The sequence below is a fragment of the Apium graveolens genome, chromosome 5 (assembly GCF_009905375.1).
Source record: "Apium graveolens cultivar Ventura chromosome 5, ASM990537v1, whole genome shotgun sequence".
Lineage (NCBI taxonomy): Eukaryota > Viridiplantae > Streptophyta > Magnoliopsida > Apiales > Apiaceae > Apium > Apium graveolens.
Window position 1 is genome coordinate 3263164 of NC_133651.1, and position 26186 is coordinate 3289349.

The window sequence follows — 26186 nt, forward strand, 5'->3', positions numbered from 1 at the left end:
TCTCCGTCCCCAATGTAAAGAATTGAGGGGGACGGATAGAGCAAATAATTAACTTTGTCTTGAAAATTTGGATGCACATGTACAAGCGTTCTAACTTTAGGGAAGAAAAATGTGGAAATTGATGTGTTTTAGGAACATAATCTGTCATTTGCCTTCTTAATTAATTGCATGTTTGCCGCTGGGTAATTTTACTTAATTCGAAGTTAAGATAGTCATAAGTCATAACTCACACCGTTTGAATTAAAAGTTTGGTTGTTTATAATTGGATTTAGATCAATGGCGAATTGTGAACCGTATACTTTCGTAAATTGAGTAACAACTGTCAATTCGTTCGTTTCGTATACTTTCGTGTATCTTCGTATCGTGCACCTTCGTGTCTCATGTCATTAATATCTAACTCAAACACGAACCATTAAAGATTTGTTTTGTTTCCTTTTATGTTCGTGTACCTTCATTTCGTGTACGTTTCGTAACGTGTTTTGTGTAATTTAAAATTAATAATAAAAATAAAGATAAATATAGTGTATATTTAAATATTTTGTTTTCAGTAATCGAGTCTTAAGACAATACGTCATACAAACTCAAGTACACTCAAGTCTTGTGGAATTTAAATTTAGATTTATTTTGTATCTATTTTTTGTACAAATTATATGTAAAATATATTTATTCATATAATTATGACAAATATATTTATTTAACTTTTGTTTCGTGTCGTGTACCTAAGTTTAAACACAAAATCGACACTAGATTCATCCGTATACTTTTGTGTTCGTGTATCAAAAATGTCAACACAAACCCGTCATTTTCGTGTTGTGTTATCGTGTCGTGTACGAAATTGCTGGTTCTCCCTGAGTTAGTAATTATTTATAAATATATATAATTGCCTTTCAAAAAAATCCGGTGAGCTCTATTAAGATAATTTTTGTTAATGTAAATTTAAATATCTAAATATTTCTATTTACTTTATTACTTAGCTAGACAAATAATTAAATAATGATTTTTTTCGGTAACAATAGTTGACACCTATTAGTAGAGACAAGAGTGATACGGTATTACGGTTTGATTCGAATTCGACTAAAATTTAAATTATAAATAAAGTTATGTGGTTCTTAAAACTGAAAATCAAATACCGTTAGTGTGATTTCGGTTTTAGTTTAAAATGGTGTGATTTCGATTTGATAATAGGACTAAATTAAATTAGATTAATCAAAAAATGACAGTTGACCCCTATTAGTAGGGATGAAAGTGGTACAATTTTGGTTCGACTAAAAACTAAACTGTAATTAAAGTGTGTAATTTATAAAATTGAAAATTAATTACCAGTATGATATCGGTTTAAAAACCAAACTAAATTAAATTAGTTTAATAAACAATGTGTCTTTATAAAAAAAGTTAAGTACTCCCTCCGTCCCAAGATATAATTCTCTTTGACTTTTTATAAGTATTTTAAGATGTTAAAAGTCATAATTTAGCATATTTTTTTCTAAATTTTTTTTTCTTGAATTAAAATTTAATATATATATTTTTATTTCAAAAAAGAAAATTTAAAAAATAAATTTTGAAACTATCATTTTTATTCAACTTAAAACAGACGTAAAAAGGTGAAAAGGGCTAGAATTTTGGTAGGGAAAGAGTAACATTACTAATCCATCCTACTGGTTGGAGGCGTCTCGTTCGATTCTGCTCAATGGGATAGACTAGCTATGATCATCAAATCGCACAAATCACACAAACTGCTTGCACCGTTCGCATCGTACCGTAAAATGTGATTTTTAATATTTTGTGTTGCGGTGCAGTTTACGATTTGATATTTTAACATCGCAGTTCAAACTGCACCGCACCACACCACAATTTGATATATACATATTTATTTATAATAAATATGTATATATATAAGGGTTAGATTTTATGGAGTCCCGTATTTCATTGGAGTAATTGGAGTGCATATATGTTCTACATGTAAAATATAACTTAAATTGTTGCAAAACATATTATTTTTCTAATGATATTCTACAAATATCACAATTTTATTGAAAATCTTGCAGATTGCATAGATTTTACAAGTAGAATGTTGTAAAATATATTATTCTACAAAACATACTTAGTTTGCAGAACATAAATGTTCATGTTGCGGAACATACATATTATACTTGTAAATATATGAGATTTGCATGATTTTATTAAAGTAATGATATTTGTAAAACATGTTTTGTAAGATAACACGTTTTAGAAGATATTTTATTTGCAGAATATAGATGGACTTCGATGACTTCAATTAAAAAGTGGATTCCATAGAAATTTACTCATATATATATAATGTATATATAGATATATTTATATATTATAGATCCATTTCTTGTTTAATATAGTCTTGTGTTATAAATAATAATTTACATATTACAAATTACCAACATATTTTTATTTTTAATCAAAAATATATTAGTTTTAGTTTTCTTATTTGCTAATTTTTTATTATATATGTATGCAAATATTAATTTTTTTGAATAAATATATCGCACAAATCGCACTATATCACACCGTTTTTTTGTGATGTGCTTTATGCGATTTTTGACATTACGGGTGTGGGTGTGATTTGAAAATTTGATCAAATTTCATGTGCAATTTGAAGAAAAGATCACACCGCCCGCACCGCGATTACCCTACGATAGACTATTGATTATTGAATGAAGGCAAGTCAAACACTATAAAAGAAGTCAATTGAACGTAGAACTGCCCCCAAAGTCCAACTAGTTGTAGCGGGAAACAAAAATTATCAGAACATATTGCATAATCTAAAACTATGTAGAGATGGAGGTCAACGAGTACATTATCAACGACTCAACCCCCACCATTCTAAAGGAGCGTTAACTACACTACACTGCATTACACCTCACTCTACTCGTTTTTTCTTTTGCATCTGCTGAACAAATTATTGAGCGAAGCGATATGTTTTATTAATAGGGGATCTTCACAACATCAATCCGTTGTAGTCTAGTTGGTCAGGATACTCGGCTCTCACCCGAGAGACCCGGGTTCAAGTACCGGCAACGGAATATTTTTTGTCAAAAAATTATTCCTTGCCCAGTTGAGCAAAACCAGTTCTAGTGATAACAACTTGAATGTGTCTAAAAACCCTGTCAGTAAGTAAAGATGGTATCTACTTCATAAGTAAAAGCCAGAAATTTCTGATTTAATCATCAACCCAAAGAACAAATATATAAACCTTTTAAAAAGACCATCCTAAACTAAACTTCCTGAGCTAAGTATCATCAGGAATATGTAGTACAGATGAAGTGGCATTGTCATCCTTTCTTGATTTTTTCTTTCGCTTCTTCTCGGACTGAGGCTCTTTATCTTTTAGGTCGTTGCCGAAGGATCTCAGCAAGTCAGCAAGATGTTCATTCCGATGCGCTGAAACCAACCATGGAATATTAGATGTAGCACACTAACAATTAACTAATTCTCAGCTTTACACTCTTTTCAAGTGTTTGTTACTATTAATTAATTAAGAAATGCAAACAAGCAGGGATACGTGATGGAAGAGTTAAATCATAGTTTGACAACAATTGCAATTTAGACCCTATAGCTCTCTTAGATCAATTTCCTTTGATTCAGGAAACAGCCCCTAAGATTTGTATATAAATTAGTCTAAGTAATTATATCTAAAGAAACAGAGACATAGAATATTCCCATAAAACTTATTTATACCATATATAACAAGTTTGAACAATTATGATGATGCCAGAGAGCCCAAGAAGAAAAACTGAATATATGACAAACTCTAGGTTGCCACATTACTGTGCTATTAATTCCGACACTGAAAGCTATTTACTTCTTTCTTCGTGTCATCCTAATCAACTAACACAACTATTATCACAAATTCAACCAGATACTACTACCCGGACTTATGTCCTTATGAAGATCCACCACCCAAGTATAGTACATTCCCAGACAAGCCACGTCATGTCAACGTAGCCTACTAGCCTACCACCATAAGTCCATAACCTCAATTCCCCAGAAATCTAATTAGATGTATTTTGTAAGAGAAGAAAAAAAATCCAAACAAAATACAATATTATTTTCAACATCCCATCATACATCACAATTCAAAATCCATCATTGACGAACAGAGACATAACACGCAAGTAAGGTAATCCACTCTGACCCAACCATAAAACGTCCCCTGCCAGCTCTGCAGTAGCAACCAATTTTCACACAATTCACAAATCTAACCATTAGACGAAATTAAGAATATTTATCTATTAGAAATTCATCTGGATAATGATACGATACTAAGAGCTATAGAGACTGAAAAACATATAGTGACACTGATCTAAAAGCATTTACTTCATAAATATCATTAAATTATGCACTTCCAGAATTGGAACAAAATCTAGCAAGTTCGGCCTACATAATAAAACATTCAATTATTACTCTAATTCAGGAAGCTCACCGCAAAGAATGACATCTTTCATGTTGACAGTCTTCCGACCTCCATGTGCTGCAAATAATTCAAGGTCCTTCGCAACATTTTCTGTTTTTCGGAAAAATAAAAAGGCCTTCAGTACCTTAAACCAAACAATATCTACGCACCGTCATAAATTAAAATCATACTTCACTTACACTTTGCTTAAGTACCTTATCATGATACGTTTTACTGTTATATTACAAAATTAATGTTTCAACTAATAACTAGCCAATGCAACAAGTACTATAAAAGTTCCGATTTATAACTTTATACACAAATTAAATCTCATTCAAATAGATTGTTTCATCTCGACATTTAAAACATGGTTTACACTTTAGAGATCCAATAATATATCAATTAAATAAATTACTAAATCAAAATTCGAGAAATCGAGAAATGAAAGGGCAGAAAGGGAATTACCGGCATATTTGAAGGCCAAATCGGAGATACAGGCGATAATTGGTTCTGAAATCTCCATGTTGTTTTGGTTCGCTGTTTAAAAAACAAAAGAGGATTAAAAATTGAAGAAATTAAAATTAGGGTTTGTAACTGTGCGTATGTGTGTATGTTGCGAACCTTCGGCTTGCGCGATAGAGATAGTGGAGAGTCTGAATCTGTCTCTTAACAGATCGCTGGCCGCTGTTTCTGCCTCTTCGTGATTTTCCATTTCTCGATTCGTGGGTGGTTGTTTGTTTTAACCGGGCGGAGAGAGATGAGTTGAACAAAGGCGCGGGAAATGAAATGTAAGGACAGTTTTTCCGAATTCGGACTAACGTATTCGCGTAAATCAGGTGAGTATAATTTTTTTTAATATTTTAATGTGAAAACAGGAGGATATTATTGTAATTGTAGAAATAATTTAAAATTACATAAATATTAATTAGATCAAATAATAAGTTTGGTTTTAAATTCTTTCTAAACTCATTCATGTTTTAAAAAATTAAAATGAAAATTTATATGCAAAATAATCAAATTTATTCAAATTTGATATGAACAAATATAACTTTCATTGGTTCCGTAAAATTAAAAGGAAAATGTTATTTTCAGATTAATTTTTTAACTTTTAGAGCAAAAAAATGGTGAAAAAACAAAACTGCCCCGTAAATGCACATAAACAACCCTTGGAAAAAATCAATACGATGGCAATTTGATCTTTTCGCATTTTTTTTGCTCTGCAAATAAAAAATCGGTTCTGGAAGTAACATTTCCCAAAAAAACGGTAAACATGCACCTATTAAACCGTCGAGAATGTTGGACTGTTGGCCATCACAGCTATTCTTGTAAACTTAATTTCATTTTCAAGTCAGGGACATGCTCAAAACCCAAAACCATCAATTTTAACTTGGCTTCCTCAGTTTTGAGTAAAAATTTAACATGCGCCTGTGATAATCACACTAGGATGATATTTACTTGATCTTCTTTTCTCCCAGACATCTACTTGTTCTGCCTAATCAACAAAAATACTTATAAAAATCCAGCATCACTGCTGAAATCAATACACATCTATGTACAATGTTTGGTTATGCTGTCAAATTCCACTAATAAGCAGCAACAAAGTAATGAATTTGAATTATCAAATGATAAATACAATCGGGACAGAAGTTTCAGTGAATCGTCAGCAAAAGCCGTACAAGATTCTGAAAATATTATAGATACATGACAGCGAATCTGATATACACTGTAGGTACATGCGGTGATGCAGAGGGTGTAAGCACATATACATAAACAGCGAGCTCTACAAGTTTTAGTGGAATTTCTAGATTATATGAAGATGGACTAGTGGTTTCGGTTTCAACATTTCATCTGCTCTTACTATGCCGGGACAGCCTCAACAATCCTTGAAAAATAAAAGTTAGTGGTAGTTAGACCTCTCTTGCTTATTCTCCATCCAACCTTTCGCAATGCCCTCTCTACGTCTGCCTCTGCATGAAGATATGCCCTTGTTGCCTTGGAAGGGCCTGGAAATAACTCCCCAATCCGCTTCAGTGTATCATAGTAAAACGTCTTTGGAGCAAAACTCAAAATTAAACGACTCTCGGCCAATGAGGCAAGATGGGCAATCATCCCATCTGCTTTATTTTGAGGGTAATGTATCAAAACATCTAGACATACCACTGTATGATACTTCCCATCTAAGCTCTCTAGATCCTTTACCTCAAACTTCGGGAGAACAGGTGCTGGTGATAGTTTGCCCTCACCACTTAGAAGCTCCTCTCTTGCCTGCGTCAAGTTTAAAGAGATTACAGTCTATGTGCACCAAATGCATAATGCCAAGCTATCTCCACTTAAATCAAACACTTTATATTGTCATTAATCTAATCGATTGAATTGCTATTCTATTTATAAGTATGATAATCATTCCACAGAAAAATACAAAATGTCAACGAAACTACAATCTATAATTTAAAATTCCAGTAATCGGTTTAGCTACTCAACCATCATGATAACATTAAAATGTTTATCAATTCCATTCATTCAAACTCAACATCAGTACACAAATACGAAGCATTGATCATAACAAATTGCTAATAATGCTATTGTCATACAATATACAATGAAACCAGAGACAACTTTACAGAAATTCTTGTGCATATATACAACACAATCCTAGTCAATAAAATTTAACACATCATTTAAAAATTATCATACACTACCTACACGTCCCTTCATATTCAAACTTATTTAGCCTGCAAATTCATACTACTATCTATCATTGAAACAGAGAATTCGATAATCTGCAAATTCATAATATTATCTCTACCCGAGTCCCTCCCTAAAACCGAGCTCTGATACCCGAGTCCCTCCCTAAAACCGAACTCTGATATCATGTTAAGTAACCGGTCCGTCTAAAACCTTAAGGTAGCAGAGGAAGGTTCGAACATGACCTTATACAATGTACAAATACAAATAACAAGCACCTGTTTCTCGGCCTCAGCAACCATAGCAGCCGAAATGTCGCTAGCCGAAACAACAGCCCCTTCCTTAGCCAACGGAATCGAAAGACACCCAGTCCCACACCCCGCATCACAAACCGTGACACCGCTCAAACCACCATCATCTTTCAGCATTTTCATAACACTTTCCACAGTTTTCGCGTGTCCAATTCTAATATCCAGTTGCACTTTATTAACCTCATCAGTATCTCCATATATCTTCTTCCACCTATCAAACCCATTGTTGTTAAAATACTCTCGGACCACTTCCTTGTCGCCGCCGCCGACTTCCTCGGCTTGCAGTTGGCGGCGTTTCTCAGGGTCGGTGAGAGTCAGGGCGGCGGCAATGGCGGCGACGGAGCTGGTTCCAATGACGGCGATTGCGGCGGTGTCGAGGGTTTCGAGTTGGGGGGAAATGGCGGAGACTGATAAGGGCTTTCGGGTCGGGTTGGGGAGAGTGGGGAATGGGCTGGGCTTTTTGAAGTGGAGTGGAGTGTGGGAGAATAGGGCTGAGGAGAAGGCCATTTTGTGACGGTAAGGTGGAGGAGATTGTGGGCTGGGAGAATGATACGGTGGCTGGTTGTGTAATGAAGGATTTTTGGATAGGATATCTCACCCTGTATTCTTGTGGGTCCATTTTGCAATTTAGCACTAGTTTTAACTTTTAGGTTATGAAATTGATTAAAACTTGGAAGGTGTATGTATTAGATGGAAAAATGCTTGAGATCATAAAGTTGTATCCAAAAATTTCCCCAAATCTGTCACATGGATTGGTAACCTTCCTAATAATAAAATGGGATTCGGCGTGCATTAATATGCGCCCACGAATTAAAATAAGTCATGTGTCAGCCACATCATTTGGTAAAAATTTTGGAGAAGATATTTGGGAAACCTAGTACTACTCGTAGAACATATGCACCATTAGCCCTTTAATTCATGAATTCATGGATTAAATCGGTGAAATTGATTACTATTCATTAAAAATCAACTATTTTGGCCATTTTTATGTACTCATACAACTTAATCAATTCATGGGTTACTATTTATCAAATAAATAATTATATTTTTTTATCATAAATTTATATTCATCTCTATTATTTAATGGCCCCGCAAATAATTTTAGTTATAAATCGTCGAATAAGTTCAAATTTTTTGATAAGATTGTGTATAAATTTAGATTTTTGATAATGTTTTTGTTCAATCATGTAATGACACATGTGTTGATCTAAATCTATGGATAAAAAAATTGTCTATAAATAAAATCATGATATTCTGAATATATTTATTAAAATGAACGCATTAAAAAAAATGTTGGATCAAATGCAACAATACAATGAAGAAGAGTCTGAAATCATGAATTTCATGGTGATCGAAGTGGCAATGGTGATGGACTTCATGGATATTTCAGATGAACCGCAAGGACGCGGCTCACGGCCAGGGAAATCTCCCAATGACTATCGAAAGGAAAAAATCTCATAAAAAATTACTTCGTTGATCGTCCAATTTTTAGTGAATATGACTTCCGTCGGATGTGTAGAATGCGCCCTCATGTTTTCAATCGCATTATGACAGCTCTTTGTACTCAGGATTCTTATTGGCATCAAAAAGAGGATGTAACTGGATTATTGGGGTTGCTACCCTAACACAAAATGACTGATGTATTACGAATGTTAGCTTACGGCGCTGCAGCTGATCAATGTGTCGAAATATGTAGAATGAGAAAATCACCAACACTTGAGTGCATGAAAAATTTTTGTCAACAAATGGAAGGACTATTTGGTGAAGAGTATGGTGCATGTCACAGCGGCACGGGCATGTCATGATGTCAATTAGCCAAACATGCCTTTTCATGATTCAGCATGCCTTTTTACTAATTTTTTTTATTTTTTAATAATTATTTTAATATTAGAAATATCAAGAAATAACAAATATAATTTTAAAATATTTACATATATTTTAATATCTAAAAAGTTACTAATGTAAATGAGTATTATGATGGTATTTGGTTGTTACTGTCAACTAACTTAATTTTATATTAAAGTCCAATTTATATTAGTATAATAATTATTTATTAAATTTTATTATATTTAATTGATAAATGACTTGTCATTTGGGCATGTCTTTTGGCAAAAAAACATGTCTTCGGGGTGTCTCGTGACAGATACCCTAGTGAGGAGTACCTTTGTGCTCCAACACCTACATATTTAAGAAGGCTTCTAGTTAGGGGCGAGCGAAGAGGATTTCCAGGTGTGATTGAAAGTATATATTGTATGCACCGGGAGTGAAAAAATTGTCCAAGTGGGTGGGTCGGGGATTATAATGGCCAAAAAGGACGCCTGACTATCATTTTAGAAGCCGCGCTTCTTATGACACTTGGGTGGCACGCTTTTTTCGGTGTGCCTGGAGCTCAAAATGATATTAATGTTCTAGGTCAGTCTCCCGTGTTTGATAAAGTTATCGCATGAAATAGTCCAACGGTAGTGTTTCATGTGAATGGCAAGAGATACAACAATGCTATTTATCTTGTTGATGGGATTTATCCCAGGTATTCAACTTTTGTAAAAATCATATCAAATCATGCCACTCAATCACAAAAATTGTTTGCTAAGAAACATGAGGCATATCGCAAAGATATAGATAGGTGTTTTGGTATCTTGCAATCTCGATGGGCTATTCTTCGTCATGGTGCTCGGATGCATAAGTGTTCCACACTTCGAAGTATCATGATGACTTGCATTATATTGCATAACATGATAGTTGAGGATGAATTTGTGGAGAATGAATTTTTAGAGTTGGTAGAAGAAGATCTAATGAATCCATCAGCATCGCAGGTTTATGATGGGCCAGTAGATTGTAATGGAGTTAGAATTCCTTTTACACCAGTTCAGAGAGACGGAAGAAATCAACAAGCATTTTGGGATCGTATTGAGAACTTTGAATCAGCTTATGTTCATACAATACTCCAAAATGATTTGGTAGAGCACAACTGGGCAATGGAAGCTAATGAATAATTATAAATGTCAATTTATTATCTCTTAAAATGAACGAATTGACAATTCAAACAAATTTATTTTACTGAATTTAAATGCAGCGAACATAATTAAATTTAAAAAATAAATTACAAGAAAATGGGATAATGATCATATGTCGATATTTCAAGATTCAACAACTTGACGTCTGAAAACATATTAGAGAAGCTCTAAGTCACGAGGGCTTTGTCTAGTTTGATTTCAATCCAATTTTCGTTCTATGTCCACATTCCTAGGTATAAGGATATCATGTTAACTCCACATCATCTAAATTACACTCCTCATGAACATTTTGGAAGCCTTGTAATAACCAATTAGGGTACAGACGACCTCATTTGTTATCCTCGTGCCTTAAAACATTATTTATCATGTAACCCACGAGACACCAGGGAAATAACGAAATACCTTTCAAACTCCGAATCAAATTCCATGTTTCTTGACCTCGAGCACGGTCTGACTCACCGTAAATGTGTGTCAAGCAAAATAGGCTCATTTTTTACATTAACAATGACATCTATGTGATTTCTAATATAAAACAACACTTGCACTTTCTCCTAATTGCGCCACAACAGAGCAATACCTCCACTATGACCCTGAACATTGATAGCAATTGCTCCTTCAAAATCAGAAGTCTTCTTAACAATCTCAACCACTTCTTGATTGCACAACGTCTCACATAAAAACATCAGTTGGGGTTTCTTTTGGAGAATAACCTCCTTTAGGAATTCAACGGCAGCGGGGTCATAATCTCACAAAAATTCCAACTAATTGTACTCATAATTCTCAACTTACTCCTGTACCTGAGCCCGATAACAAGGTTTTGGATCGTCATCATTCGTGTTGGTTTCATGTTCCATGTTGTTCATGTTTTCTTCATTTGAGCCCATACATAATTCAGTACTTCCAGCTGGTCCAATTTGTTGGATAAGCTCATTTCCTGTCTTTCATTTTTTATTATCCACAATAACTACTCCCTTTGTAAGGGGATTTTCTTTGTTTACGTCTACTGAAATATCTTCTTGATTTTCGTTGTTATCACTGGCTTGCAGATTATGTGGATTTTGTTGTTCTTCTTTCTTTACATCACTTGAAATTACGGTCGTCGTATTCAATCAGTATCATCTTTTATTCTTCCATCTCATAACCATCTGAAGCTTACAAGCTTGGTTTGTTTTTTAATAAGAGCTCTCATTCATGCATCGTATGGTTTAACAATATAGTCTTCTAGCGTGTCAAACAAACTGCTGATTTTTTTCCCTGAATGCCCGATTAATCCAGATATGAAATATAAAAGTAGGAACATTTTCATATTTTCCTCATTTTCATTCTTCTCTTCATATATTTTATGATGTCTATTATAACCTTTATTTGCATATATTCTCTCCAAACTTTATTGAAATTTCTTGAACACGATTCGACGTAGTCTCCCACATAATTTTCAACCTTTTTTAGAACCCTTTATACATGAACCCTGAACGCATATCGTATACTTGACCCAAAAATCCAATTTATTAAGACTTACTTCTTTTAATGTCCAATTCATGGTAGAACTAAAAATATATAAATTAACATCAGTTTCTTTAATATTTTATCCTTTCACAGGCCTGCATAGAGATGCTAATGTGTGATGCATTGTCATGAAATTCATTATACTTTCTTTGATAAATCTCCCAGCCAGACATAAATGATTGTCAAAACCTCTAAACATTCACTCTCTTCCATCCATTTTCTTCTTCAAACGCAGTACCTTCGTCCTCCAAAATAACGTTATTCATCGCATGAATATTATTTTATATTGACCCCATTGACAGCATCAGAGAAATGTTGGAGCAAATATTTACTTAAGAATGATAAACTTTCAAATTTTCAAATCATGTCAATAGACAAAACTTATGTCATACCACGAGAACTACTTAGCAAGTGTGGTACTAGTATTTCTATTCAAATGATCCATATCACATGATCAACATAATCATTTAATATTTATATAATTTTAATGATCAAAATAGTACTCCGTTAAGATTATTGAATGTATATTGGTTGTGTTTTGGTCGATAAATAGTACTCTCCCCCTCCACGTATTCACAATCACCCTCTTCTCATTCTCATTCGTCATCTGTCAATTCATCATTCAATTTGGTCTTCTGGGGTTGTGAATTTATGTCATTTCTTTAGTGATGTGCTAATATTGGACGAATACTTTAGCAATTAACAGATATAGACCTGGCGGCGCTTTTCGATTGGTACAAACATTACTCTTCTCTCCGCCCGTTAGTTCGTAAATTCATTATGACGTCGTCTCGTGTAATAACCCCAATTTTTGGAATTTTTGTAACCATTATGAATAGTGATTTTGCTGAATAAGAAAACTTTTCATGCCACACTTTGTAGAGGTTCTTTTATTGTTATTCTGAGATCTTATTAGTACTCTATATGGTATATAAGTGTATGTAAAGATCGTCAGAATCCAAATTCAAACACTTTGATTTTTCCCGAAAATCCACCATATACCGAAAGAATTGAGTATAAGGTAACAGGATAAAAAGGATTTAAATTCAAGGATTATAAGAGAGGATCATAAAAGGAATATAGTAAATTGAGAAAGGTTAAGGGAACCCAAGTAATAAGATCCCGGGTATGATCCCTCAAACGATAAACGAAAATGAAAGTTAAGCGAACCGTATAACAGATCAGCGATCATTAGCCAAGTAATTAGGAGTTAATCAAAGAGGTTAGTGATGATGTCATCACACCAATAAGAAGGAGACAAGTGTGGGAAGATGACATAGAAGGATGACATAAGCATGACCAAAAGAGAAGGAATTGTTGGTTGATTATAAGCCACACAAATTTTACCATGGTTAAAAGGTTAATTAACTAAACAGAAGGATATCAACCAAGCCTTTTTATGCACAAAGATCAATAAAACAAAGCAAGCTTCTCCCCCCCCCTTCCATCTTCTTCACTTCGAATTTTTCACCAAAACGGTGAATTAAAAATTCAAAACACAAGCTATACTCCATGGAAAATTATAAGGTTTGTTTCTTTGGATCCTATATTTCATAACTAAGGAGAGCAAGTAGTTTGAGTGCTTGAATCAAAGGTTTTCTATCCCAAACAAATCATTTTAGTAGAGGGTGAATGGTGTTTTCAAGAACTTGAAAATTTTGATCTTGTGTTTTTGTTTAGATAAAGCTTTAGTAAGGATTTTCCAAGGTTGTTTCAAGCTCATTACTTACTCCTACTCACAAGAAAGGTATAATTTCTTAACCTAGCATTATTATTGAATGTTAAGAGCTTATTATGATTAGTATAGTTCATGAGAGGCATGATTATTGAATATTTAGAGATTGGTTGGTTTTGTAATGTTTTTGGAGTTGTAAATCTTGATGATTAGTTAATGAACTTAAGTAATCTCTTAGTTCATGACTGAGAAGTAGTATAAATTGGAAATATTGAGTTGTTTGGGCTGTTGTAGTAAAGAATGGATGAAGTTTGGTTGTAGTGGTGATTGTGGGTTGAATTGTGAATTGATTGGATCGGTTTAAATTTGGTAATCGCGTAAACATAGCCGTCGTAATGCCCGATTTACTTTAGACTGTTTTTGTTCTTAACATCAGGACCCGAGAACTCACTGTTAGGTTTTGACCATTGCCATGATTAGATAGTTCATGTTACGAGATTCATTTTTATATGTGGTTCGCTTGAATCCGATGTACGGTTTAGGAGAAACGACCGTTTTAAGTAACGGCGTTTCGCGACCGAACCATTACCACTCGCCTTACTTTGAAACCTTGGTTAAGGTCCTTAAATGACTAATTGGAGTATGAAACAATTATTTAAAGTGGATTAGGCAGTTGGTAGGGTACTCGCGAAATAATCGCCTTAAAATTCTTAATGGTTAATTTATTAAAAATGGTGGAGCCAAGGGTACTCGAACGACTTATGTGATTCGTTAAGCGTAGAAGTGACCATAAGCGAACGTTAAGGTTCAATTGGTTAAAGTCTAGTTTCTTAAGCGACCGGGGTTTAATTCCGACTTATGTTGTTGTTCATAGGTTATCGGACTCACTCTAAGCTTAAGTCTATCCGGGAACACTCAGGCAAGTTTTCTACCCGTTATACTGTTGTTGTGATGTATATATGTATATGCATTATCTTGTGATAGATGCATGATTGTTATTAGCAAATCTTGCGATATATTGGAGTATGTTGATATGGTATATATGCATGCTTTTTTCGTAATCTTGATATCTAATTGTTGATTCAAATGCTTATAAGTTGCATAATACCTATGCCAGAGATAAGCAGTAGTTGCGTATACCCTTAGTACAGGGGACCCAAAGGCGAACATTTTCTAAAACCGGGAGTCGATGTTCCCGAGTATAACATATATATATATAGATATAGATATAGTTTTCAAAACTATTAATCGAATAAGGTTTATTCGATAAATTTATTTTTATTAATGAATATTACTTTGAATATTCATTCGAGTACTTATGACTCAGTTTATTTTATTTAATGAATATTATCTTGAATATTCATTCGAGGACTTATGACTCTATTATTCTATTTAATGAATATTATTTTGAATATTCATTCGAGGACTTATGACTCCGCTTCTTTACTAAATAATATTCCTTATTTTATTAAAGAATAATGTTTCGATAATCAAACTTATTTTCGATTATTCAAATAAAGATCGTACTTCGTATAAGTATACCTTTGGTTATTTATTATTCATTTCAAGTATAAGTTTTTAAAAATTCTACTTCAATTATTTTTATAAAGATTATCCTTATGGGAATATTATTTAAATAATAATATTCAGATATTTTCTAATATACCGGGACTGATTTATTTTATTAAATCAGCATTACTCCAAACATTCTTAAAAATATTTTCGAGTCTTCAAAATGATTTTCTAAAAGTTAGAGCGGATCGCAAAACTCATTTTTATATTTAAGATCTTCCTTTCGAAGGGGATTTAAATACTCGCTCAAAACCTGAGGGATCCGGCTCAGTGGTGTATTTTACATTCGCAACGAGGTTGCTGTTTTGAGAAAACATCTTGATTACTTGCCCAACGTTCGGGAAGTAAGTCCATCTATTGAGTCGGCATAAGCAACATGGGCTCAGTGGGCGTCCATGAAAGTGTAAGTGGTTGGGTGTCAGTCCATCAACGCGTAAGAGGCCGGGTGGCGGTCCAGCACAAGGTCCTAATGAGGCCAGGGTGATGACCGGTGGGGGATTCATCCATCTACTAGTAGAAAAGGTTACTTATTGGTATCTTTCCTTGATCAACAAGATATCGGGTTTATGACAAGGTTTTCTTCTTTCCAAATTCATTGGGTATTACAACTCTGATCATACTTTACATGACAGAGGTTTTTAGGAAATGTATGAGAGATATATATAGATATATATATATCGGGACTTAATGAAGTATCTCGTAACTTCATTTCTTTTGAATGATATTTCAAAAATTGAATCTATTCAAATCTTATCTTGTAGTCTCATCTATGTGATGAACTTTTGAAACTGATTATACCTTGAACGGTGATAGTTCAAGTAGTATTCGGAAAAGATATAAGTATATTGGAGTATCTCGTAACTTCACCTTTTCAACTTATATCTGGTTAATGATTATCTTATGCATGACAAAGATTTTCAGAAAAACGTTGAGACAAGGTTAGATATATGAGATCACCTTGCAACGATATTTTTATACAGTTATAAACTGGAACTCTGTGTATATTATACATGTCAGAGGATTTCAAAGATTGTGAAAAGTATATATATATATATACTGAATATTTTGCGACTTGGTCGCATTAAGATATCAACTTGGTTCAATTCCTCTTGACCAAGACTTTCATGAGTGCTATGAGAATGCTCATATATTGTTTTTCATTATACATATTATTTCGGTGGGCTTGTTGTTCACCCTTACTTTCTTCTTTCATCACACAACAACAGATAGACAAGATGAATAGGACCAAGCTCCCAATTCGTGAGCGGATAGGAAACGTTCCGTAGTTTCCTGTAGGCGTTGATGCCGTTGTGGCTGAGGTAGGAATTATCAATAGGCTAGACTTTCAACTTATGATGTGCCAGACTTATGTATATTATGAATTGTAATAATGGCAAAAAATATGTAAATTTATTCAGAAACCCTTTTGAGGTGTAATGACTTATAATTGTGGAATAAAATGACTTGTGTTATTTTTTGTATTCATCTCTGAGACTATAACTTGTGGTGTGTATGTGTATATTGTGGGGTCACAGTATGCAGTAGTTGGTTGACTGTTAAGATTAAGTATTGATAAGGGAAATGGAACTCGTGACAACCCGAATCCCCGACTCCGGATTTGGGGGTGTTACATCTCGTGTACTCATGGTTGGCTGTGGCAATGCTGGTCAGGCATGGTAGCGGTACTTTCTTTTTTTAGTTGTTAAAATGTAATATCCGTGTGAAAGGACCCCACGACAAATGTATGACAAGTCGAGTTCTAAATTTTAATTATTAATATTTTATTGAGTTCTTGTTTGTGAGTTTTGCTTGGTCAATTTATTATTGAGTATTCATTTAGCATTGCGAGATTCTTAATGGTTTTTGCATCTTTTCCCGGTTTATTATTAAAAATGTTTTATGCCTTAGTTCTATATAATTATCTTGATTCTTGTTTTCGTCCATTTTTCATGTTGTCCGTTCAAGTCATTGATTGTTATTGTCTTTTGCGCTCTTGGCCTAGTTCATATTACTCGGTGATGGGATTTGAGATGAGTCCAATATGTCTGTATTTTATTATTAATTGTATATGTGAAAATTTGTTGATAGTTTGTAAACCTGTTATAATTATAAAAGAGGTGGTGGTGGTGCATAGACGATAACCATTGGCATACATGTTAACATACTTAAATAATTTTAGGCATGATTTACGTTTTAGTTTTTATAAAATTCAATGTTTTTTAATTTTATTTACTATGAGTTATTGTTTACATGATTTATGCATGATTTTGACTGTAATTGATTCCAACTAGTAGTAATAATTCATATTTTTGAGAGTATTTGATTCCTTATTCACATCAGTAATCATTAATATGCATGAGTTGTTTTTTTTAATCACAATTTGCAATATTTCATATTTGGATCATTAGTGTCTTAATTGAAGGCTTTCATTTGTATCTCTAATGGGTTTATTAGTGCCTTGGACTTTTATTTGTACTTTTTGTGGGTGGCATTTTCGTGACAAAATTTTTGATCTTTTAGAGGAAATAATATGTCAATTTGTTTTGACTTATTTATGTCTAACGAAAGATTTTCTTTGGTTAGATTTTATTTATTTTTTTCTTTTCTTTTTTAATAATTTATTGAATATACTTTTGTTATTTGGGTATATTTTTTATGTATTCCACTTGTCTTGTTTTCAGAATGTTAAAAAGAGTTTTAATGGCTATTTCTATTATCAAACATTTAAAGTACAATCATTTTATCCAGGGAGCACGAATCCGGAAATTTTTCGGAATATACTAGTATTGTTCATAGTTTATGTATTAATTGTAAATTGTTATGGCACTCTTTTTCCCCTTGAATTTTTTTCATAGGGTTTTACTCTTGCGGGGTTTTAAAGAAGCCTTTTATGAGTTATCTTTTGAACATTTAAAGGTGATAAGTTTCCAGAATTACTTGCTTACTCTTCGGTTAGATGATAAATTTTAAATGAATGAAAGAAACTCTGTTTGTTCGGATCGGTACGAAATACCCCTACTTGTTCATCTTATCTTATTAATAAAACTACCATAATAACCCCTGAAAGGCACGGGACATTTTTTAGAGTTTTTTTATGCATCATGCAATTATAATATTCTTAGTTATTTTCTCATTTGTAAATGTTGTACAATGTCTAAGTATATAAAATACAAATTGATTGTTTATCAATGTATATTATTTTCATACAAGACATTACCAAATTACACAACGTTTCTAATATAGTTTATTAAGTAATATATATATATATATTCTTGTTTGTATTGTAAATTTTGTATTTAATAAATGAATACAAATGGGGTAATCAGTGTACGTTTAAAATGAAACGATTAAACTTAATCTGTTGAATGCCCTTAATATATTTACAAAGAAAAAGCTAAAAATTAATATATATGTTGAATACAGAGTTGACCAAAATTTTCGAATTTTAACATATATGTACTGGTGTATATTATTACCGAGCTCACTACTAACTTACAATTAACTTACTTAATTTAAAAAGATTAAAAATACCAATTTGAAGTTAGAATAACTTGCAATCATAATATACAATAATGTAAAATTTACACTACTGTTAATATAAAAGTTAATTTTAATGAAAAATGTTAGTTTTTGAAATTCAACGTATGTATGTATGGAAAAATGTTAGTTTTTTTTATCTAAAATACTGTTACCAAAGTAAGATTAAGTTATATGTGTGTGTGTCAGCATGTAAATTATTGTATGTTACATTTCTTATTAAATTACGATGATTTCAATTATTTATATGCTAAATATCTGATTTATATACATGTATATTCATTATTAACATCTAGTGAGACAATTGATTACTTAAATAACATGCATTTATAGTTATTCAAAAATTAAAATTATGTAATAAATAAATTGCAATAATTTATATATGGTATTCACATTATCACTGACAAACAGTCCATATCTATTTTTTACGCAACCGAGTATCAATCATGGTTGTAACATAAAAATAAATTATACATTGTAAAGACTTATTATTGACATTCATGATTATTTTGAAGAATTCGAAGGAAAAATTGTAATTATATTTTTATTTAAACTGTTTTTAAGTTTCTTTTATTACTGCTCTAATATTTCTTCATTTAATAATTTGATAACATTATATATTATTCTCTCAAAATTAAATATTTTTTAATTCGATAAAGTTTTATAAATGTTAGTTGAACTCGTACGTGTGAATCCCTATGATATGATTTCTTTCCGGACAAAAAATAAAATAAAAAGCAATTTCATTTTTCATTTCGGGTAAGAAAACATTTTCGGTACCAGCCCTAATCTGCATTCCTTCACCAAGCTGAGATTTTTCAATTTCAATCCCAAACTCCCCGAGCACACTCTAATAAAATAATGCATTTCTTTAAATTATTGAACAATATATATATATATATATATATATTTATTTAAATTGTATAAAATGCATTGAATCAAATGTTACAATATTGTACAAATATAACTTTATTTGAATAATTCAAAATATTAAAATAATTCACAACATTTGTACAATATTATCCTGATCAATGAATATTACTTATCCAAAAGAATTCTTTTTAAAAAACTAGTTTTTTTAACTGAAAAATGAAAAATAAATCGATTTAATATATCGTAGTTTTAACAAATCTCATAATATCTCATATCAAATTTCGAATATTTTTAAACTCGGGACAAGTCCCAAAAACAATAATGCGTTAACAGTGAAGTTAGTAATTTTAATACAAATAATCAATTGACTTGATCTTATAAACACCTCAAACACATTAATTTATATTAACATATGATATTAAAAAATTTCACATTATTGGTAAGATATTCTCGTCGAGCTTGTAATTTAAATTTACTAAATGTAGAATGTAATAATGTTTTTCGGTCGGGTCATGTATTCAACTTTCGAGTATTTTTTAAATAAAGGGTCAAGTTCTGATTTCAAATTCGAAATAAACTAAAATGCATTGACTCATTATAATTCGAACTTACCTAAATATGTAATACCAATATAGATTATTTATATATAAGCGATTTCATTTTCAATATTTTCTTTAAAAATTATATATGTACATTTTAATTACTTTTTATAATAATAAAATATGTTAAAAATATATGAGATATATTTTTGAACTAAAAAAAGATTAATAAATAAGATAATAATCCATTTATGTACTATGCTTAACTTTATATCTGGAATTCAATTCTTTAAAATTAACTGTACAAATATTTAAAGTAACTATCCTTTTTTTGCGAAATTGAAGTAACTAACTTTAAAGTTAAATAAAATATTCATTTAGCACACTTATATATGATATATATGATAAAAAATATATGTGACAATATGGTGTAACTCTGAATCTCCATGATATGATTTCTTTCCGGACAAAAAATAAAATAAAAAGCAATTTCATTTTTCATCTCGGGTAAAAAAACATTTTCGGTACCAGCCCTAATCTGCATTCCTTCACCAAGCTGAGATTTTTCAATTTCAATCCCAATCAACAAAAATCACCAATGGTTAAAAGTTAAAACATAGAGAGAGATTAGAGAGAGAGAGATTAGAGAGAGAGAGGAGAGAGAGAGAGGGAGAGGGAGAGAGAGAGAGAGAGGAGAGAGAGGGGGGGAGAGAGAGAGAGAGGAGAGAGAGGGGGAGAGAGAGAGAGAGACTGAGCAACCACCAATGGAAAAAGAAAAAACAGTAATGGAAGAAGAAGCAATCCGTCTCAAAACCCTAGCCGAGCAATCCTACATCTCCGGCGACCTCAACTCCGCTCTCAAACTCGCCAAAAAATCTCTCCGTCTCTGCGCTAACCTAGACGGCGTTTCCGACTTAATCACCGCCTTCAAAATCCTCCGTTCCGGCGCTTCCACATCCACCGTCGACGCCTCTCCTGACTGGTACAAAATTCTCCAAATTGAGCCTTTTTCTCATATTAATACTATTAAGAAACAGTATAAGAAGCTCGCTTTGATTTTGCATCCTGATAAGAATCCTTTTGCCGCTCCCGAGGAAGCGTTTAAGTTAGTTGGAGATGCGTTTAGAGTTTTGTCGGATAAGATTAGGAGGAAGGAGTATGATGTGAAGTTGAGAATTGCGTTGCAGGAGAAGGAGGTTGTGGAGTTGGGGAAGGGGGATGTGGAGGTGTTTTGGACTGCTTGTTCGACGTGTCAGTTGTTGCATCAGTTTGAGAGGAAGTATTTGGGGCATAGTTTGATGTGTCCTAGTTGTAAGAAGAGTTTTAAGGCCGTTGAGTTTTCCGATAATATAGATAATAATAATATAATTGATGAAAATAAAGTCGTTGAGAATAATGTGGATAATAGTAATGATGATAACAATAAAGGCGTTGATAATAATATGGAGAATGTTGTTGGTGATGGCGGTGATGTTGAAAGGATGAGGACCGGGAGGAGTGGTGTTGGGGATTCGGAAGTTAGGCAAAAGATGAGTAGTGTTGGGGAGATTTTGAAGAGGGGGGAGGGTGAGAGGATTGAGAGGGACGAGGTTGTGGAGGAGATAGGGGGATTGGATAGTGCGGTGTTGAGTGGGGATGGGAAGGGGAGTTTGGTGAGTGGTGGTGGGAGTGTGAATGAGGGATTGAGGTCGAAGAGAGTGAGGAAGCCAAGGGATTTGGATAAGCTGGATGGATGGAGTAGTTTTGGGAGTGTGGTGTCGGGGAGGTTGAAGGCAAAGAGGGCGAAAATTGGGGTAGATGAAATGATGACTATTGCGGAGATGCAAACGTTAGCAAAGAAGAAGGGTGGTGAGAAGAATTTGAAGCTCAATGAGAAGGAGAAAGAGAAAGATAAAGAGAAGGTGAAGGAAAGGAAGGAAACATCTGACGTAAGTATTGGAGGGAGTTTGGAAACTGAGAAAAAGAGTTTGTCGAAGAAGGGAACTCAAAGTAAAGCATCCACAAGTGGAGGTAAGGAGATAATTACAGGGGAAGATTTGGATATCGTTGAATCTGGGGAAGAGAGATCAGAAAGATGTTCTCGGAAAGGAGAGAAGGTGAAAGAGAGGAAGGAGACATCTGAGTTAACAAATGGTAGGAATTTGGAATATGGGAAGAAGAGTTCATCAAAGAATGGAACCTCTAGTAGGGTATCGTCAAGGAATGGAATGTTAAGTAGGGCATCCAAAAGTGTGCATCTGGATATATTGACAACGGAAGAGTTGGATCTCTATGATTTTGATGAAGATGGAACAGAAATTATTATTCGAAAAGGAGAGAAGGTAAAAAATAGAAAGGAGGCGTCTAAGTTGACTGATGGTGGGAACTTGAATTCAGGAAAAAAGAGTTTATCAAAGAATGGAACCTCAAGTAGTGCACCAAAAAGTGGACATATGGAAATAATGACAGTGGAAGATTCAGATTTCTATGATTTTGATAAAGATAGGGCAGAAAGAAGTTTCCGGAAAGGCCAAGTGTGGGCTATTTTTGACGATGATGATGGAATGCCAAGGCAGTATGCACTGATAGATGATGTAGTTTCAGTGAATCCATTTGAAGTAAGATTGAGCTGGCTAGATCTTCAACATGATGAGGATGTATTGGCCAGCTGGGAGAAGCTTGGATTTCGTATTTGCTGTGGGAGGTTTAAAGTTTCTAGGAAGATTTCGGTGAATCTATTGAATATATTTTCACATGTTGTGGATTGTGACAGAGTGGCAAAAGAGTTGTATAGGATTTATCCAAAGAAGGGGTCAGTTTGGGCGCTTTATAATGAAAAAGCTATAGATTCTGAAGGGAGGAATTTGGTGGATAAGGATAGACGTTGCTACGATATTGCTGTATTTTTGACCAGTTACAGTGAGGTACACGGGTTGAGCATGGGATATCTTGAGAAGGTTGATGGTCTCAAGTCAGTTTTTAAAAGGAAAGACATCGGGGGACATGCTATTAAATGGCTTGAAAAAGATGATATCCGGTTATTTTCACATCAAATTCCTGCAAGGAAACTATCAGGGGAAGAAGTCTCAATTCCTGCTAAAGACTGTTGGGAGCTTGATCCTGCCTCAGTTCCTCCTGAGTTGCTTGCTATTAGTTGGGGTTGATAGTGTTTCCTTGTTCTAGGGAATCCAATCCTTAATTTAGTGTGAGTTTCTCTGACCTGATACGAAATGTGGATGAATTTGTGCAAGTGCAACATGTATTTTTAGAGTGATTGTTATATTTTATAAAAGAGAAACTTCAGTTTTCACAAGTGAATTACAAGTTCAGGAAGCACTTGTTTAAAAAAGGCCAAACATATTCTGTTCCATTCTGAAGTAGGGTTTGCAATGATAATATGTAAGAAGTTACTTATTTGAATGAGCTAAAATAGATATTTAAGTTAATAGACCTTCAGCTTTGTAAGTATTCATTTTCTACTTCATGAAAATTGATCTATATTTTTCTTTCTTGCTATTTGATTAAATATATAGTAAATGATTAGTCATGGTGAAATTTTAACTACATTGAAAGTTACTGAAACTCAACAAGTGCAAATTTTGGTACACCAATCCTAGAGTTGCATCTCGAGGAGAGGTTTACCTGTCTTTAATGCTCTAGTCCTAGATATTTCATTTTGTTTCTATTCCTTTTGTTTGTCCATATATCTATGTCTCTTTAACTGGTCACTCTGAAGAGCGGTAGCACTTTGTGATGAAACTATATTTTTGATTGGACAGACTTTTTAGTCCGAAGGCAAGAACTTATGAAGTATGTCATATGGTAATAGCTTTCTTTCTTGATCAGACTAGAAGAAAGCATACTTGTGAATTGTGATGAGTACATATGTGCATACACATTTATGTAGCTATACTTGTACTTATCTGTATCTCCTATATGCCTATGCTAATTACATGAAGTCCGGAGTTGTTCATTTGCTGCAAAGACTTTTGTATGTCAGTATGTGTATTTTTTTGTTTATACTTGAGCCTCTAGAAGTTTTTTGTTTATACTTGAGCCTCTTGCAGGTCATTTGATATTGTTGTGATCCCTATAAAGAGATATTTTTGTAGACTGTGACTTATGATCAATAAATAGCACCGGGAACTGAATATCTTTCTAGTTTCATTGAGGTGATTAATCTCTTAAACAGGGTAAAGTGTCAATAACTTCCATGCGCGAAGATGGAATAGAAGTTTCATAGTTTGGTTCATCTGTCATCTATGCTTATTAACTTTTTATTTTCTCTCAAGGTCAATTACAGAAATTTAAATACTAAGCAGATATACCTCCATTGAGGATCCTTACCCAGAGAAGAGGCTTTTCCTTTCTGTTCTTCGTTCCAAGGTTTTTTTTTGGTTCTTATCTCCGGTTGTTGCTCCATGATATAGTTTTCACTATGATCTAAAGAAGTAGAGCTTATATTGATGTTCCTTCATAAGGAGAGTAGGGTTCAAATATGCAGGCAGAATGGAGCTTTAATTGAATGAGATTCAGGACTGTCTCATCTAGGTGGTGCCGTGGTGAGGATGGGTGAGGTCTAAACACTGTTTTGTTCATTGTGTTTTGGCAGCATATTACACTCTAGACTTTTAGAGATGGAGGACTTCAGATTGAAGAGATCATATCTGTTGAATTAGTTAGGTTTGGTACTTTTGAATATTAACTGAAGACCCAAACGTTACAGAGATGGAAGAATTGTAGAGTGGAGAGATCATAAATCATATCTGCTGAATCACATTTCTGTTATGTTACTTCTGTATTTGGTAGAGCTTATGCTTACCCTGGAAGTGGAAAAAATATCTAGGAACCCACAAAAACTTTAAATTGTCAGCAAAGATCCGATAATCCTCTCCGAGGGCGGTTTATGATATAAACAAACAGAAGCACATTGCTACAATTTTTAAGTGTTACCATAAGGCACACTGGTTGAGCACCGGATGATCGACTGTTTCAAGTTAGTTTTCCAGAGGAAAGACAATCGGGGTCCATGCAATGAAATGGCCTGGAGTGGATGACATCCAATTGTTTTTCGCTTTATAAACCACTGAGGAAAGCTTTCAGGGGAGGCCGCCTCTGTTCCTGCCAAAGATTGTTGGGAGCTTGTTCCTGCCTCGCTTCCTCCTGGGATGCTACTATTGTTTTGGGTAAGCTGGGTAGGTACTCTATAGTTCTTGGCAATTTAATTAGGGAAATTGGTTTTCAATGACATGATAAGAAATATTGATGAATATGTGCAGCATGACTTTTGAAGTGATTGATTGTTATATTGTTTTGGAAAAGAAACTTTACTCTTTCACATTTAAATAGTTACTCAATAGTCCATGAATTAGAAGGGAAACTTTACTCTTTCACATTTAAGTAGGTACTCAATAGTCCATGAATCACTTATCTGTGTGGACAAAACATTGTTGGACAATTAATGTCGAATACCATCTGCTTCAGAAGCATATAAATGAAAGTCGATTGTTTGTTTTCGACAACCTTCTTGCTGTTCAGTTTGAATTTGATATTGCAATCGACTAATTTTGGAGGAACTACAACTACCCCGAAACTTTAGTAGTACAAATTCTGGTATTTACCAATCCCATAGTTGCTTCACATGTGTTGGAAGAATATCTCCGTAGTACTCCCTCCGTCCCTTGCAATTGTTTACATTTTTTAGATAGTGTCCGACACGTATTTTAAGGTGCATATAAAGTATAGTTCTGTAATTTTTTTTTATGCACTTTAAAATGCGTGTCGGACATTTCCCCAGAAATGTAAACAATTGGAAGGGACCGAGGGAGTATCTAGTTTCAACTTGCAGCTAGCTATTCTCAGCACCTATCCATGTTCATGTCTAGTCTATGTTACTCGGACTCTGCTAGAAATGTCTAGTTTATGTTACTCGGACTCTGCTAGAAATGTCCGATATGGATAAGTGTCCAAGTATCGGACTCGGCTATATTTTGAAAGGTATACATGTTTTTAGCCTGAAATAAGTATCCAAGTCCGAATATCCACGTCCAAGTATCGAGTGTCCGACACAGG

The 26186-nt window shown here is 33.5% G+C and overlaps 4 protein-coding genes and 1 non-coding gene across 11 annotated transcripts; 3 read left to right on the forward strand and 2 right to left on the reverse strand.

Moving 5' to 3' along the window:
* The first annotated feature begins 2980 nt into the window (after nt 1-2980).
* On the forward strand, nt 2981-3053 carry TRNAE-CUC (transfer RNA glutamic acid (anticodon CUC)). The gene has a single exon. It is a non-coding gene; the product is annotated as a tRNA-Glu (tRNA).
* An 88-nt stretch (nt 3054-3141) lies between these two features.
* LOC141661570 (protein MHF1 homolog) lies at nt 3142-5236 on the reverse strand. The gene is made up of 4 exons (XM_074468580.1): nt 5045-5236; nt 4889-4960; nt 4454-4534; nt 3142-3411 (listed from the first exon to the last, which is right to left on the reverse strand). Exons 1-4 carry the CDS (start codon nt 5133-5135, stop codon nt 3260-3262), a joined length of 396 nt encoding a protein of 131 aa, XP_074324681.1. The 5' UTR covers nt 5136-5236; the 3' UTR covers nt 3142-3259.
* Nucleotides 5237-6010: 774 nt separating this feature from the next.
* On the reverse strand, nt 6011-8020 carry LOC141661995 (magnesium protoporphyrin IX methyltransferase, chloroplastic). Its single transcript, XM_074469036.1, has 2 exons — nt 7387-8020; nt 6011-6688 (listed from the first exon to the last, which is right to left on the reverse strand). Exons 1-2 carry the CDS (start codon nt 7924-7926, stop codon nt 6281-6283), a joined length of 948 nt encoding a protein of 315 aa, XP_074325137.1. The 5' UTR covers nt 7927-8020; the 3' UTR covers nt 6011-6280.
* A 689-nt stretch (nt 8021-8709) lies between these two features.
* LOC141659176 (uncharacterized) lies at nt 8710-10412 on the forward strand. Its single transcript, XM_074465946.1, has 2 exons — nt 8710-8834; nt 9947-10412. Exons 1-2 carry the CDS (start codon nt 8710-8712, stop codon nt 10410-10412), a joined length of 591 nt encoding a protein of 196 aa, XP_074322047.1.
* A 10310-nt stretch (nt 10413-20722) lies between these two features.
* Nucleotides 20723-25636, forward strand: LOC141661996 (uncharacterized). 7 transcript variants are annotated; one of them, XR_012550205.1, is made up of 4 exons: nt 20723-23319; nt 24182-24286; nt 24437-24500; nt 24619-25636. XR_012550205.1 is itself a non-coding variant. In XM_074469038.1 (2 exons), exon 1 carries the CDS (start codon nt 20900-20902, stop codon nt 23276-23278), a length of 2379 nt encoding a protein of 792 aa, XP_074325139.1. In that variant the 5' UTR covers nt 20723-20899; the 3' UTR covers nt 23279-23319; nt 24407-25636. The 7 variants fall into 7 exon arrangements, 4 of the variants coding, with proteins under 4 accessions (XP_074325139.1, XP_074325140.1, XP_074325138.1 ...); XR_012550203.1 differs by having other exon boundaries at nt 24437-25636; XR_012550204.1 differs by lacking the exon at nt 24182-24286.
* Nucleotides 25637-26186: the final 550 nt, after the last annotated feature.

Coding starts and splice junctions, on each gene's coding strand:
- LOC141661570 (XM_074468580.1), bottom strand. CDS start 5,135: ATGGAAAATCACGAAGAGGCAGAAACAGCGGCCAGCGATCTGTTAAGA. Junction 4,961..5,044: donor CTCTATCGCGCAAGCCGAAG/GTTCGCAACATA, acceptor TTTTTTAAACAG/CGAACCAAAACAACATGGAG. Junction 3,412..4,453: donor GAAAGATGTCATTCTTTGCG/GTGAGCTTCCTG, acceptor GGTTGGTTTCAG/CGCATCGGAATGAACATCTT.
- LOC141661995 (XM_074469036.1), bottom strand. CDS start 7,926: ATGGCCTTCTCCTCAGCCCTATTCTCCCACACTCCACTCCACTTCAAA. Junction 6,689..7,386: donor TTGCTGAGGCCGAGAAACAG/GTGCTTGTTATT, acceptor AACTTGACGCAG/GCAAGAGAGGAGCTTCTAAG.
- LOC141659176 (XM_074465946.1), top strand. CDS start 8,710: ATGTTGGATCAAATGCAACAATACAATGAAGAAGAGTCTGAAATCATG. Junction 8,835..9,946: donor CCGCAAGGACGCGGCTCACG/GCCAGGGAAATC, acceptor GATTTATCCCAG/GTATTCAACTTTTGTAAAAA.
- LOC141661996 (XM_074469038.1), top strand. CDS start 20,900: ATGGAAAAAGAAAAAACAGTAATGGAAGAAGAAGCAATCCGTCTCAAA.